The sequence below is a fragment of the Protomyctophum parallelum genome (genome assembly GCF_964188405.1).
Source record: "Protomyctophum parallelum genome assembly, chromosome: 11".
Classification (NCBI taxonomy): domain Eukaryota; kingdom Metazoa; phylum Chordata; class Actinopteri; order Myctophiformes; family Myctophidae; genus Protomyctophum; species Protomyctophum parallelum.
The window spans coordinates 46335833-46351187 of record NC_139707.1 but is presented as its reverse complement, the minus strand read 5'-3'; the positions used below and the strand labels follow the sequence as shown (position 1 = coordinate 46351187).

General features: G+C 42.7%; 2 protein-coding genes across 3 annotated transcripts in view; one reads left to right on the top strand and one right to left on the bottom strand.

The window, feature by feature from the left end:
- The window catches only part of cryl1 (crystallin, lambda 1), a 48102-nt gene extending 39345 nt beyond the window's left edge, over positions 1-8757 (bottom strand). The window contains exons 1-3 of the mRNA XM_083777076.1: positions 8618-8757; positions 7240-7347; positions 3460-3586 (exon numbers count right to left, since the gene is read on the bottom strand). Coding sequence (XP_083633202.1) covers positions 3460-3586; positions 7240-7347; positions 8618-8658 — 276 coding nt within the window. The 5' untranslated portion in view covers positions 8659-8757. The remainder of the gene's footprint in view (positions 1-3459; positions 3587-7239; positions 7348-8617) is intronic.
- Positions 8758-9585: 828 nt separating this feature from the next.
- The window catches only part of ift88 (intraflagellar transport 88 homolog), a 43514-nt gene continuing 37744 nt past the window's right edge, over positions 9586-15355 (top strand). Inside the window, exons 1-8 of one of the 2 annotated variants that reach the window (XM_083776589.1) lie at positions 9586-9809; positions 10789-10851; positions 11917-11976; positions 12566-12619; positions 13042-13105; positions 13923-13992; positions 14356-14446; positions 15126-15230. In XM_083776589.1, coding sequence (XP_083632715.1) covers positions 9726-9809; positions 10789-10851; positions 11917-11976; positions 12566-12619; positions 13042-13105; positions 13923-13992; positions 14356-14446; positions 15126-15230 — 591 coding nt within the window. In that variant the 5' untranslated portion in view covers positions 9586-9725. Of the gene's footprint in view, positions 9810-10788; positions 10852-11916; positions 11977-12565; positions 12620-13041; positions 13106-13922; positions 13993-14355; positions 14447-15125; positions 15231-15274; positions 15298-15355 lie in introns of those variants that run through there. The other variant, XM_083776590.1, reaches the window with a different exon arrangement.

Below are 15355 nucleotides of genomic sequence, written 5' to 3'. Positions count from 1 at the left end.
ATACTGGATCTCGAACATTTAAAACTTTAAATAACTTTAAATCTTTGCTTCTGAGGGGTACCTGGAATAACATATTTTCAGATGGGGGTCGGTGGCCAAATACATATTACATTTTTGGGGTCCTTGACATGAAATATGGAGCATCACTGATACAGAAACATGACGTATTTCAGAAAACTGTCAGAATCTAGAAGAAAAATGTTGACGTCAGGCCTAAATGGGTTAAAGTTAGCTTGTTCCTAGACGGAAAGCTTAGTTTGTTTAACTGCTCCCTTGCTTGCACTGGATCAGTTTGAACATTTAACTCAACCCCAAGTTCTGGGGGAGGGGGGGGACGGTAAAGAGACTGTAAGGGTTTTGGGGACAGTCGGAGGTTTTTTTTTTGCAATGGCAGTTTGTTTCCTTGTGTCAGCATTGATCAATAAACATACCGTATGTTTAATTTTTTTTTGTCATTCTCTGAGCCCACACTTTAAAGAGTCAAGGACGTTCTTGGAAGCTTTTGTCTCTCATAATTGCAAACAAAGACGAAGCCAAGACGTTTCCCTATAAAATATACGGGTCTTCTTCAAACCTTGAATTCTTTCAGCTAAACGGATCTGTAGAGAGAGAGGGAGGGAGACCCGCACACTGTCACTTGCTGCTTCAAAAGAGCTTTTTATGTAATGTCCAAAATGCAATGTTTCGGTATATAATACTTCCTTAATGTAAACGAAGTCCACGCCCACAACACCAGAGGGAGTGCAACAAACCATGTACAACCCAGATTCGGCACAAACAAGGGACTAAATTATTTTCGCTCCTATGCCACCAAAATGTGGAACGCCCTACCAACAGTCATTAAGACATGTGAATCCCTTGACTCCTTCAAAACCGCTCTCAAAGGGCACGTACGGACGGCTGCAATTCGAAACTGGCCTCTGTAAAATCTGAATCCCCCCCCCCCCCATTTCCCCTCACTGTATATGTATCTTTTCCCTTTTTGCTTCCTATATGATGAATTCCTGTTCTGTTCTTTAGCTACATAGAAGTGTCTATTTGTATGTCTCTAAATGTTTTGATGAATTGAACAATGTGGACCCTGTTGTAAACAAGTGTAATGCTTAATTGGGTCGTCCACTCACAGTTAACAGTCTTTGTATTGAGTTTGTGCTTGAAATGTACTGTAAATGCTGCAAACTGTTAATAAATATTTCAATCAATCAATCAAATCGGTCATTCAACATTCCTCAGGAAAGACCGAAACGTTGCATTTTTGGACATTAAATAAAAGCTCTTGAACCAGCAGTGACGGTGTGTGCGGGTCTCCCTCCCTCTCTCTACACGTCTGCAGGTCTGCTGCTTTGTCACCGACGCGCCTGTCGTTAGTAGTAAGACGAGTGTGCGGAGGTCCTCCCTTCAACCAAACAGATCTCACTTCTGCATCATGGAAACAAAGAATGACCAGAACCGGTCGGTCGGTCTCCACAATGTGCAGACCGGTCTCCAAGAACGTGACCTGTTCTTTTAAGTCATGACAATAAACCCCAAAAACCCTATACTTATAGTTGACTGGAGTCCCCCCAAGGCTCTGTACTAGGCGACCTCCTCATTGCTGCTGTAACCTCTACACTAAATACCTTTGACAGAAATAGCTTCACAAGTGTACGATCTCCTTGGTGGGAATGATGAGAGGGCACACGTTGGTGTCAGCTAATAAGACTGAATCATGATGACCTCCACCGGCCAACAATGTATTTCCGGGTAGATAACTGTAGTAGTGGAGCAGTGTGATTTATAAACTCATTATTACTGGAAGTACAGGACACTTATGAATTATGATATAGAGCGTCCCAATCCCGCCCCCTACCAGGGCCCAGGAAATGATTCTCTTTTCGTTTTCCTCATAGACATTTCAAAAAGTATTTATTAAAAGACCTTTTGAGCCTCGTACAAAGCCGACTCTTGTCGTGACAAATCATGACAACAAACACTTTTTTCCGCGAACAAATAATTAGAAAGAAGAAGAAAACGGCAATTCTTTGGTTGTTTTTCTTCTTTGTAATTATTTGTTTGGTCCAAAATATTGTGTTTGTTGTCATGATTTGTCACGACTCGAGTTGGCTTCGTACGACGCTTAAATTATCTTTAAATAAGAAAAATGCATTGGGAATTATTTCCTGGGCCTGGCGTCGTCATGAAAGGTGGGCGGGACTGCGACGCTCTATTGTTATTGACTATTACTAGAGTAGAAACATTATTTTTGATATACAGAACAGGTTGGCAGACCAGACATAGCTATAATGTTCTGGACTCTTCATTTTATATTGTGAAAACTTCATTTGTACACTCTCAGAGTTAAATTAACATTGATTTTACAATATAAATTGGGGGTCCCAGAGATATAAATGCCATCAAATGGGGGGTCAGTAGACTAATCCATGTCAAACTGGGGGAGCTTGAAATTAAACGGGTTGAGAATCAGCTGCTAGAGCCGTAAAAGTAAATTTTTGGGAACCACTGGTCTATGAGTCCCATGGTCCCACTGGTCTATGGAACCACTGGTCTATGGGTCCCATGGTCCCACTGGTCTATGGAACCACTGGTCTATGGGTCCCATGGTCCCACTGGTCTATGGAACCACTGGTCTATGGGTCCCATGGTCCCACTGGTCTATGGAACCACTGGTCTATGGGTCCCATGGTCCCACTGGTCTATGGAACCACTGGTCTATGGGTCCCATGGTCCCACTGGTCTATGGAACCACTGGTCTATGGGTCCCATGGTCCCACTGGTCTATGGAACCACTGGTCTATGGGTCCCATGGTCCCACTGGTCTATGGAACCACTGGTCTATGGGTCCCATGGTCCCACTGGTCTATGGAACCACTGGTCTATGGGTCCCATGGTCCCACTGGTCTATGGAACCACTGGTCTATGGGTCCCATGGTCCCACTGGTCTATGGAACCACTGGTCTATGGGTCCCATGGTCCCACTGGTCTATGGAACCACTGGTCTATGGGTCCCATGGTCCCACTGGTCTATGGAACCACTGGTCTATGGGTCCCATGGTCCCACTGGTCTATGGAACCACTGGTCTATGGGTCCCATGGTCCCACTGGTCTATGGAACCACTGGTCTATGGGTCCCATGGTCCCACGGGTCTAAGGCGGTCCCGGCGACTACCGGCGTTAGCAGGCGAACGGCCGACAGTCAAAAAGTGGGCGGAGGAACGTCGCCCGGAAAGATACAAAATAAGGGGGGGGGGGGGGGGGTCCCTGGAACAACATATTTTCAGATGGGGGTCGGCGGCCAAATACAGATAATTTCTGGGGTCCTTGACATGAAATATTGAGAACCACTGATATAGAAACATGAGGTTTTTCAGGAAAAAAATACATTTTAAAAAGACATTTTTTAAATGTTGACGTCAGGCCTAAATGGATTTTAAACAGTTTGAGAAGCTGTAGTTTTGGTACCTGGACAAAGAAGGCGCCCTCTAGTGCTCGTGCCAGGTCATCGTGGCTGCTCACCAACGCCAGCTGCTCCGCTGCGCTCAGCTCTCCTCTCAGCATGTGAGCGTCCTCCAACTCCCCCAGCTGCTTCCTGGTTCAAAGGTCACGAGGAGAAGAGTTAGTGGCATAGCATACAAATGCTATCCGTACGCCTATTTAATAATTATTTTTGCTAAATCAAATAAGTGGTGAATTATTTATTTTTGATTATGTATTAATCTCTATGCAGTGAATTTACAGACCATGAAAGTACAGCCAAATTAAGTAAGCACGCACGCACATGCATACGCATACGCATACACACACACACAATCTCCCAACATCAACCGAGCTGTCAAATAATGAGGAAACCTTTAACACCCGACTTGTTAATAAAACACAATGAACCACAAAACCTTATTTCTTAATTATTGACCATGATTTACCATTATCCCAATACTGATGGCTGGCCTTCTGCGTGTATAGCCCAATTCCCCCCTGCCAATGATTAACGCTAAGGCCAATTCTAGATCCTAAAACAAAATATATGAACCATTTTCAACCTGTCATCCCTATCCGTCCAGTCTGTCATTATCGTAGGTCACAACAGGAATGAGAGAAACGCTCGCGCTCTTGTTGAATTGCCAAAAGAGCAAGAAGATAAAAAGGAATGTTATCTTGTTGCTGTGTGATTATTATACAGTAGACAAAATGGTAAAATTTTAGCTTTTTTTTTCTCTGAATAAAAATAATTCTGGGGGTCCGTGACATGAAATATTGAGCACCACTGATATAGAAACATGGGTATTTCAGAAGACTGTCAGGATCTAGAAGACTTTTTTTTGTTAAATTTCGACGTCAGGCCGAAGTGGGTTAAACTAACACTGAAGATTTTACTGTGCATGAAAGTGCATAGTCATACAGATGACTATAGCAGTAGGCAGGCAGGGGCCCTTCAGATGTCTGAGACCGCATTATGTTTAACAACGAAACAACAGAATTAAGTCAAAGTAAAAATCACATGCAGTACAAAACATGTAAAACATGGTCTCACAAAGGAAAAGGGAAACGTGGGCAGATGGCTGAATGCAGTCCGGTCAGTTTCCTGGCCAAAAGCCAGCATAAATCATAAAACTAGGTGTGCTACTAGTCTGGCAACGAAACCTCTCTCAGATAGTTACGATGAGTGCTGTATGAAATGAGACATATGCCCTCGCTCAATTATTATGTTGCTCATTTTCTCATGTCCATGTACAGTAGGCTATGTATAATGCCTAGCCTTGGTTCTATTATTGTCTTATTCTGTCTATTTTATGCATTTCATTTGACTGTTGTTGGTTATCCCTTGACACTGTAAAGCACTTTGTAAACATATTATTATTAATTAACCTGTCAAAAGTAAAACGATTGAACCTGAAGTTTGTTTGAAAACAAATCACATTGTTTACACGATAATGAGGTCGCCTGGCTGGTACTGTAATGTATGACACGTGGATGGAATGTCAGGCGTTGACTTGACAGCTGGTTCAGCAGGAAACCTGTCCGGGGCGTCAGGACACTGAAACAACAGACGAGGGCGCCCTCTACTGTTTATGTGGCAGACTGCAGCTCACAGAAGACAAGTGAAAAACAGATGACCGTTTCTTTGAACTGAATTAAATGCTGCCCATCTCAGTCATTCTGGCTATAAAGTATGAACTGAACCAAGATTGAGCCCTTATATAAGTGGTTCTCAGTTAAGCCAACGCTAGCAGTATGGTACAGTTTTAACCCATTTAGGCCTGGCGTCAAAATAAATAAAAACGTTGGCTCTGAAAGAATATATATTCAAACTAAAGATTTGTCAAAAATAGCAGACCTACAAGCTCGTAGCGCGCCACTCGGTGGCACGCTATGAGCTTGTAGATCTGCTGTTTTTCAATAGCTAAAGTATAACATAATTAATTTAGTTAAAACACCAAAAGGTGTTCCCGTCCAGAACACATTGCACACCAACCTATAAAACATAGGCCATACTACCTTCCAAATACCACATTTGCACACCAAAGACCAAACCAGTGAAATGAGGACAGGATTTCTTGTTTGCTCTGTCTATGAAACTGTGTGTTCTAGTTGATTATTGTATTATATACTGTACGTATATCTACAGTGTTATGTGGGACTTCTTCCGGCATTTGTGGTGGTATCATTAACACGTTTTTCTATTGAACCCATTATGTTATGCTTTAGCTATTGAAAAATAGATCGACAAGCTCGTAGCGCCTCACCGAGTGGCGCGCTACAAGCTTGTACGTCTGCTATTTTTGAAAAATCGAAGAACCACTGACATAGAAACATAGCTTTTTCAGAAAACTGTCAGGATGTAGAAGACATTTTTAGAATCTGATCTCAGGTCAAAATGGGTTAATCACTTTTGTCATTCCGGGTCGGAGCAATGGCTGTCTCCCTATGGGTCCACAGCATATAGAAACTGCCGGATGCTAACTTGCATATGTTGGGCAATTTTCATAATTAGCATAATAAGCTTTAATCACCTATATATATGGACAATATTTCAGCAACTGCTTTGCCGATTTGGACAATATTGGAGTGGTTTTGGGGGCTATTGAGGATGCTGAATCCATCCTGAAAGAAATTGCATATTTAAACTCCTGGTTTGGAAATTTTGGTTCGATTTATAGGATTTGTAGGACACTGAATCCACTGGGTTACAAAGATGTTTAATTTTTTTTTTAACCAAAATTAAGACAAGATTGTGCAACAGAACTTTAGATGTAAAGTTTCGATATTCTTAGCAAACCACTGAGTTACCGTTTTTACATCTACACCAAATCTCTTCTCCAAACAATAGCCGATCTACTACTTCTTGGTGAATGCTGCCCCCAGAATAGGCATGCTGGCGTTCAAGTGGTTAACCCATTCTGACCCATTTTGGTGTCAGCATCATGTTATGCTTTAGCCATTGAAAAATAGCAGATCTACAAGCTCATAGCGCGCCACCGAGTGGCGCGCTACGAGCTTGTAGGTCTGCTATTTTTGAAAAATCAAAGAGTGACTGACATTTTTAGAATCTGATCTCAGGTCAGAATGGGTTAATCAGACCCAGTGTGTGTCCAGTGGAAACCTCGTATGAATCTGATCTCAGGTCAGAATGGATTAAGCAAGACGTACTATTACAAGAGCATTATTACAAGAGAACTCAGCTGTCGGGCAGATACCAACTTTCTCCATTTTTCAACTTTTTGATATATTAAAATTAATAAAAATAATCAGTGCTATTGAACGTCTGTCTGTGTGGGTTTTACAACAAAAAGCTCTTCTGAATAAACCTCCTAACTCCATTGGATCATCAAACTGTCGGTCAAACCTCCTAACTCATACTCATACTGTACTTTAAATGCTTAGTATGAGGTATAAAGAAACAGCAGCCTTGTGTTCATAAAACAGGTTTATCCCGATGTTCTGGGCATCTTTGTAATGTTAGTGTTAGTAAAAAAAGCAGGTAAAAGAGTAACGTTTGAGGCAGACTAACATCAGTCACTCTGCCGTTCACTGTAGTAGAAGAGGTGCGCCTGGTGAGGGTTTAAACCCCGCAGCTACGTCGAGTCCGCCTACAGGAAATGCGTAAGCTGCGACCATGAGACCCGTTTTTGAATTTGTCTATACTTGGTCCCCTCCTTTTCACCCCTCTACACCAAATCTATTTGCCGGTCCAACTACCGGTAGGTCACAAGTCACAACATGTACTGTACATTCAATACTGACTTGATCTCTGTGATGGCCTTGGCTGCCAGTCCTGCCTGGTTGTCGTACATCCTCACTCTGTAGCCTCCGCTGGCGAACACCATCGCCCAGGAACGGCCTATCAGCCCACTGACACACGCACGCACACGCACACACACGCGCACACACGCGCACGCACACGCACACACACACACACACGCACACGCACAGATAATTTGGGACATACTTTTGTAGGTCTGCTATTTTTGAAAAATCGTGAAGATGTTTATTTCAGAAAACTGGAGGATTTAGAAGATTTTTTTTGTTGTTGAGGTCAGGCCTACTGTCTGTAACTCAGAAAGACATACATACACTGTACACACATGCATGTACGATGACTGAGGTCAGGAGTCACATGCATGTACTGTACAGTATATGAGGACTGAGGGGAGGAGGAGTCACATGAAAAAACTTGTCTAGTCTGCAGTAACCATGAACAACAGGATTTGGGGGTTAAAATGTAAACCTGCAGGCTCAACTCCACATGATCATGTTGCACAACAACACAGGCCCAAATACGGGCCATCATTCATTCCTGTGTTGGACGTTAATAGAATGTGGGGAGAGACGTGAAGGTAAACTTGAACGTGTTGTTGTTGTTGTAAAGACAAGTGATAAAGCCTATCATTTATCACAGCTCGTTGTGTGCAGGGCCAGTTCCAATGTTGGCTGCTGTGCCTTATGCTTGACAGATAGATTGTATACTTTATTAACAGTTTGCATGGACATGCAGGCATGGGAAGTACAGTACAGTACAGTACAGTACAGTACAGTACAGTACAGTACAGTACAGTACAGGGTCTGCTAAAAGAAATCGAAGAAAAAGCCTTTCGGCTTGTTTCCATTGGCATGTACTCAATTCATCGAAAAACATTCATGATGTTTATCCTGTACGAGTTCTCTCTCCACATTTTGCCCCAACAAATAATAAGACCAAATTATTAAAAGTGTGATCATGTACTGTACAGTACAGTAGTGCAGCATGTTATAGGACAGTAATACAGAAGATATAGAAAGAATGGTGGGCCATAGTAGAGATTGAAGTTTATCATGGTGTCGTCCACTCACAGTTAACAGTTTTTTTGTATTGAGTTGTACTTGAAATGTACTGTAATTCTGCAAACTGTTAATCAATCAATCAATCAATCAATCTCACAACCGGATAGACATTTAGCACAATCAGAATTCATTCATGTTATCAATCTGAAATGTACAATTAAGTCAGGCAAGCCACAGGCACAGTCAGAAAGATGCTGTTGTAAGTTACAACAATGCCATGATGACAGATAATGTGGCATATAGGCTATGCAGGTTCACTTTTTAACACAGCAGTTACAGAACTCTGACGGTATTTACTGACCTGCCAATGACAGTGATTGTCTTCCCGTCAGATGAGCTCATTTTAACCCGTTATCTGTGGCTGTTTGTTCAGCCCTCAGAGCACCAGAGCAGCAGAATGTGTTTCTGTTATGTGTGTTCACTTCATGCACTCCCTCTGTCACATGATCTACAGTTAGGACGAGGGGGCGGTGACTACGGTGCGCTAAAAGGTTAAAAAACTAAGAAAGAATAAAAGAAAAAAAACATTCTGGGATCCGCGTTTGCTCTAGTTGTTGTTGTTTTCACATTTTGTGTGATTTCTTTCGAGTGGGAAAAGTGAGACAGACAGAGAGAGACACAATTTTGATTGATTGATTGAAATATTTATTAACAGTTTGTAGAATTTACGGTATATTTTAAGCACAAACTCAATACAAAGACTGTTAACTGTGAGTGGACGACCCAATTAAGCATTACACTTGTTTACAACAGGGTCCACATTGTTCAATTCATCAAAAAATACCACCTGTCTCCCTGATACAATGAGACAGAGAATAGACTATGTCGATGTATTTTTTTTTTAATCGATTCTGACATTTCCAATCCATGTCAGATTCGATTATAAAATATCAACGAGAGTCTATTAGGCTAAAGACAGAGAACAAATTCGTACTAATATAACCATTGCCATGGTCATTATAAAGAGAAGAAGAAACCTAATGTATGTGCGACTTAGTATGAAACGGGCTTTTATTATTTTATAAAATATAATGGTCATAATCATCATGAGCGTGCGTGCGCGCGCGCTCGTTCACAGTAACACCACCGCTTCCAGTGGTATCCTAGCAACGACCGGACAGGAATCTTTTTTCTGGACCAATCACATTAGCGCAAACTAATGATTGACAGGCCTTCCGACCAACCCAGAAGCCAGGCTAAGGAAAATGTCCCGCCCATCATGTCGCTTTGCATTGTGGGACTGCACTGCATGGACGTCACGACAACAAACGGTTTAAGAAGCTAGAAATTATAACAGCCGATGATGGCTTTTTCTTTTTAACCGTACGTTAAAGGCGATACATCTAATGTATTTACCAAACCGTCTTATTGATAACGACAATATTAACAATAGTTGTGTTTAATACGTCATGATGGAACATGTGCATCTGGCCGAAGAGGAGGAGGATCTTTATTCTGGGTACAACGACTATAACCCAACTTTTGACTCCGAGGTAAGTTAACTGTAGTTACTGTACAATACAACAACAACATATTACATTATCTCTTTTGTTTATAGTCCAGTGGTGCCCAAACGTTTTCATGTCAAGGACCCCCAAATGCCCCCCCCCCCCCCCCCCCCCCCCTTTTGAAAAGATATGCCAGGGAGTATAGGGACCCCCATAAGAGAAGTTTTTACTGCTAGCAGTGATTCTCAACCATATTCATTTCAAGGACCCCCCAGTTTGACATTAACTATTAGACTACGGACCCCCATTTAATGGCATTTCTTTCTCTGGGACCCCCAATTTACAGTATATTGTAAAATCAAATGGAACAATTGGTTCCATTTGTACACTCTCAGAGTTACAGACCTGGCTATAAGGGTCCATTTGGTTACAAACTATCATTTTTAGCTGGGGAGTCGGGACCCCCCGGAACTGCATCAATGACCCCTGGGGGTCCCCCCCCCCGAACCCCACTTTGGAACCACTGGTTTAGTATACATACATATTCATAGAATGCATAAGAAAATATGATTGATGATCATAATGTAATGTCTTATTGCATAGGGTAAGTGATTTAGATGTTGAAATAAGTAAATCTAGCTCTATAATTCTGTTACTATACCAGAGTCTCTGTCTGTGTGTGAAATTGGAATTGATGACTCGCACGAGCCCATAGACGCCAATGCATTCCGTAAACCTCCGGATATCCCCATGCTTAATAGAAGTCTATGTAGAAGAGCCGCCATTGGACTGAAGCCCCATGAAGTGAACAGAGTTTGCGTAACTATGTCTTACTCTATGGCTCTGCATTGGTAGATGGTTACTCTCTCCTGATTGGCTGAAATGAGCAACCCACCTGAAAATGTATTGTATTTTTATTAAAGAGCTGGTCGGACGGTAACGATTATGTTTTGTGTTAAGTTAACCAAAACATATCACTTTACCCTACCTTTTAATTATCAACCATATTATTATTATATTCCAGGAGCTGGACAACGACGCAGGCTTTCAGCAAGCAGTGAGGACCAGTCATGGAAGAAGACCTCCTGTAAGTCCACGCTCTGTAAACTCTGTGTTCTGATTTATATGAGAGAGGCTGGGTGACATGCTAAATAAATGGCGGCTGTGGCTCAGGAGGTAGAGCAGGTCGTCCAATGATCCCTGGGTCGGTGGTTCGAATCCCGGCTCCTCCTCCTGTCCACATGTCGAAGTGTCCTTGGGCAAGACACTGAACCCTACACTGCCTCCAATGAGTCGGTCGGTGTGAGCTCGCCACCGTCGGTGTGTGAATGTGGGAAGTGAGGACGCTGGCATCGACTGTTCGCCGCGTCACCTCCCAATGTATGAATGAATGAACCGTTGTAAAGAGCTTTGAGCACTTGGAAAAGCGCTATAAAAATGCAATTAATTATGGTAAATGGTGCATTTATATAGCGCCTTTATCCAAGGCGCTTTACATAGATTGTGCATTACATTCACCCATTCATACGCACGTTCATACACCGATGGCGGCAGAAACCATGCAAGGCACCAATCAAGCACATCAGGAGCAATTAGGGGTTCAGGGGGTCTTGCTCAAGGACACTTTGACACTAACTCTGGGGGAGATCGGGTTCGAACAGCCAACCTTGCGGTTACCATCCAGCCACTCTACCCCTGAGCCACCGCCGCTGCATATGCTGAATGTAGTTATCTAGTCCACGTGATTCTCAAACGTTTGGCTCAGAGAGGGCACCCCTGTTAAATAGCTTTTTTCAGCCACGGCACCTATGAATTATAGCACCTATGTCATGATATTACAGTACACATGTAAATCTTTCCCCTTGAGATACGGTATGTCAGTAAGAAAACTTCAGACAATATCTGTGTCCATTATAGGACTGAAATTTACTTTATACTTCAAGTTACCACTTGAACGCCAGCATCCCTATTCTGGGGGGGAACATTCACCAAAAACAGCGGATCTACAAGCTCTCTGTGAGCTGGTAAACCGTGATCTAGTGTATATGTAGTTGGTGTTTAACAACAAGCCTTTGTTTAAAGAAGAATATAATATGAAGTTTGTTTGAACAGTTGTACAGTATATACAGTAACTTAGTCTTTTCTTTCCCAGATGACTGCCAAGTTTCCAGGGACAGCCATTGGTGGTCGGCCTATTGGGACATCTTTCGGAGTAAGTTTAGTGACATGGATGCTTGCCTTTGATGCCTTGAAACGGCTGCTATCTCTGTAAAAAAATATCGGCTCGACTCGAACCCGCAACACGTTGTCAGGCTGCATTAGAGCCTATTATATGTGGTATGCACCTGGACCGCTAGACCAGTGGGTGCCATTATTAGACCCTGTCTTGTTTGTTTGTCTTAACCCATTTTGACCTGAGATCAGATTATAAAAATGTGTTCTACATCCTGACAGTTTTCTGAAAAAGCTATGTTTCTATGTCAGTCGTTGTTCGATTTTTCAACACTTTTCAACATTTTTCCTACAAGCTCATAGCGCGCCACTCGGCGGCGCGCTATGAGCTTGTAGATCTGCTATTTTTCAATAGCTAAAGCATAACATAATAAAGGGATTCCCGCCCAAAATGGGTTAAATTGTCAGAAAATTACAAAACAAAGAAGTTGGCAGATAGGATAGAGATAGACTACCGGTATTCAAGATGACATCCGAAAAAGTCAAAGACTTGATAAACAACAAAACACGTTTTTGAGGGAAAAACCAAAGCCAAAGGTTTTTAATCTTGTAAACGTTGTGCCTTGCAGTCTCGAACGGCTATGGTGTCTTCAATGGGCAGACCCATGACTGGAGCTGTGCAGGTGAGACGGCATTATACTGTGTATTACAATGATTCTTCTTTCTCAAACACACACACACACACACACACAAACGCAAGCACGCACGCACACACGCGCATCCCTATTGTCGGCATGTCAGGAACATTTCTTCGAATTAATTTACAAACTAGCAGATCTACAAGCTCAGAATGTGTCGCATCGTGACACCGTCATGCGAGGTACTGTATTTATAAGTCAGGCTTTATGTGTCAGAGAGTGCATTTGAACTGCTTTTGCTTATTGGAGTCAGTCACAGAGGAGTATTTATGTACACCAAATGATTAAAGTAAAGCATAATGGCCTACTTAGGTACTGCATTTCAGATAGGTGAGGCGAGCTGTATTGATGCTTTACTGATAAATAACATAACAAAAACCTCATGTCCTTCATGCACGGTATGCCAGGATGGAGTATCAAGACCTATGACTGCAGTCAGAGCCGCTGGTTACACCTCGTCTTTGACCAGAGGTAGGTGTTACTGACCTGTTATTTAGCAGGCTGTGGTCAGAGTGGAGTCACAGTCAGACGTTTTCAATGGGCATGAAACCCTAGACTAATGTTATTTTCCAGTGGATGTAAAAAAAAAAAGACAGCTAAGAAAAGAGCAAGCTGGGTTTAGGAAAGATAAATCACATACAGACTCTATTGCAACCCTGAGAATTATCATAGAACAGTGTGTAGAATGGCAAACCTCCCTCTATGTAAATGTTGTGCATTTTGAAAAAGCATTTGACAGTCTAGACAGGGAATCGGCAATGCACAGCTGACATTTAGGATCTTGCGGACGATCTGGGCTATCCAAACAACTCTCTAAGAACGCCAAGCTACAGATCTTCAACATCAACACGAAGACTGTCCTGCTCTATGACTCTGAAACATGGAAGACCACAGAGGGCCAAAATGAGGAGTTATGGAGGATCACAAAATAGGACAGTATAGCTATTACCATTAAAAGGAGGAACTGGATAGGACACAGATAACACCACGAGACAGGCCACTGTCCTTAAGAACATTGAAATGAGCTGGAGGAAAGCAAAGAGCTCTGGTGAAAGCCTTGACCCCTCAACGGGGTCAAGTAAATCACATTGGCACACTGTCTGTTACCCAGGCCAACAGTGAAGGGGTGTCAGCGTCAGGGGCCACAGTAGACATGACCTATTCGGGTGAGGAGAATTGGCAAAACGGAAAAGAAAACGCAACCTCTGGTTACACTCGTTCAAAAAAGTTGACATGGAATACCACATGATGCAACACAGAACACAACATTTTTGTTGACCATTTTCAGGCTCAACGTTTGACCCACTGGGCCAGTCCAAAGGACCTGCACCTCCACTGGAGCCCAACAACGACGACACGTATGTTTTCTCCTTCAGTCTAAATTAAACCACACAGTTTATATATAATAATACCTGAAAAACAGACAACTTTCAGGTTTTCTCAGGTGTAAACGGAACTACCTCCATAATATATCAGTCAAATCATGACTCGAAATCTTGACAGACCATGAATTAAATTCTCAGGTAGCCACAACTGACTTCAGTTCAGGCCATGATGGACAGTATTTCTCTTGGCTTCTAACTTTAATAACACTGACTCTGTGTAAAGTCAAACCCTAACCCTATAGATATTTTATTCAAAGTTTGTATGATTTTTATTCTTCTAAAGAGTATAGAACAATACATGTTCAGAACCATAAAACCCTGATGATGATCTTGCAGGCCTGAGGAGAAGATCAAGATCCTGGAGAGGAAAGTGAACGACCTGATCGAGGAGAGCTGTTTGGCACACAGCCTGGTCGCCCCTCAGCTGGTCAGACTCTGTCATTCACTGTCACGTTTACACATTAGTTTACAGCCTGGTCGCCCCTCAGCTGGTCAGACTCTGTCATTCACTGTCACCTTTACACATTAGTTCACAGCCTGGTCGCCCCTCAGCTGGTCAGACTCTGTCATTCACTGTCACCTTTACACATTAGTTCACAGCCTGGTCGCCCCTCAGCTGGTCAGACTCTGTCATTCACTGTCACGTTTACACATTAGTTCACAGCCTGGTCGCCCCTCAGCTGGTCAGACTCTGTCATTCACTGTCACGTTTACACATTAGTTCACAGCCTGGTCGCCCCTCAGCTGGTCAGACTCTGTCATTCACTGTCACGTTTACACATTAGTTCACAGCCTGGTCGCCCCTCAGCTGGTCAGACCCTGTCATTCACTGTCACGTTTACACATTAGTTCACAGCCTGGTCGCCCCTCAGCTGGTCAGACTCTGTCATTCACTGTCACGTTTACACATTAGTTCATGATTCATTGTCACACAAATAATCACGATTTAATTGTGTTTTTTGGCATTGGAAATTGTTCTTCTGGAATGTAGGTGATTTTCTCTCGAGTTTGTGTGTGTGTGTATGTACAGTTGTGTGCGTGCGTGAGCATGTACTGTATGAACACTGAACAGTATATAATGTGACCGTGTGTCTTTTATTTTCCAGGCACTTGAAAAAGCCAAAGACGCCGGAAGAAAGGAGAGAGCCCTGGTGAGACAGAGAGAGCAGACCGGCAACGGAGACCACATTAATCTAGACCTCACTTACTCGGTGAGTACCTCCCATGCATCACCACCACTCTAACGGAGACCACATTAATCTAGACCTCACCTACTCGGTGAGTCCCTCCCATGTATCACCACCACTCATATATCACTATTATATTGAAATATCGA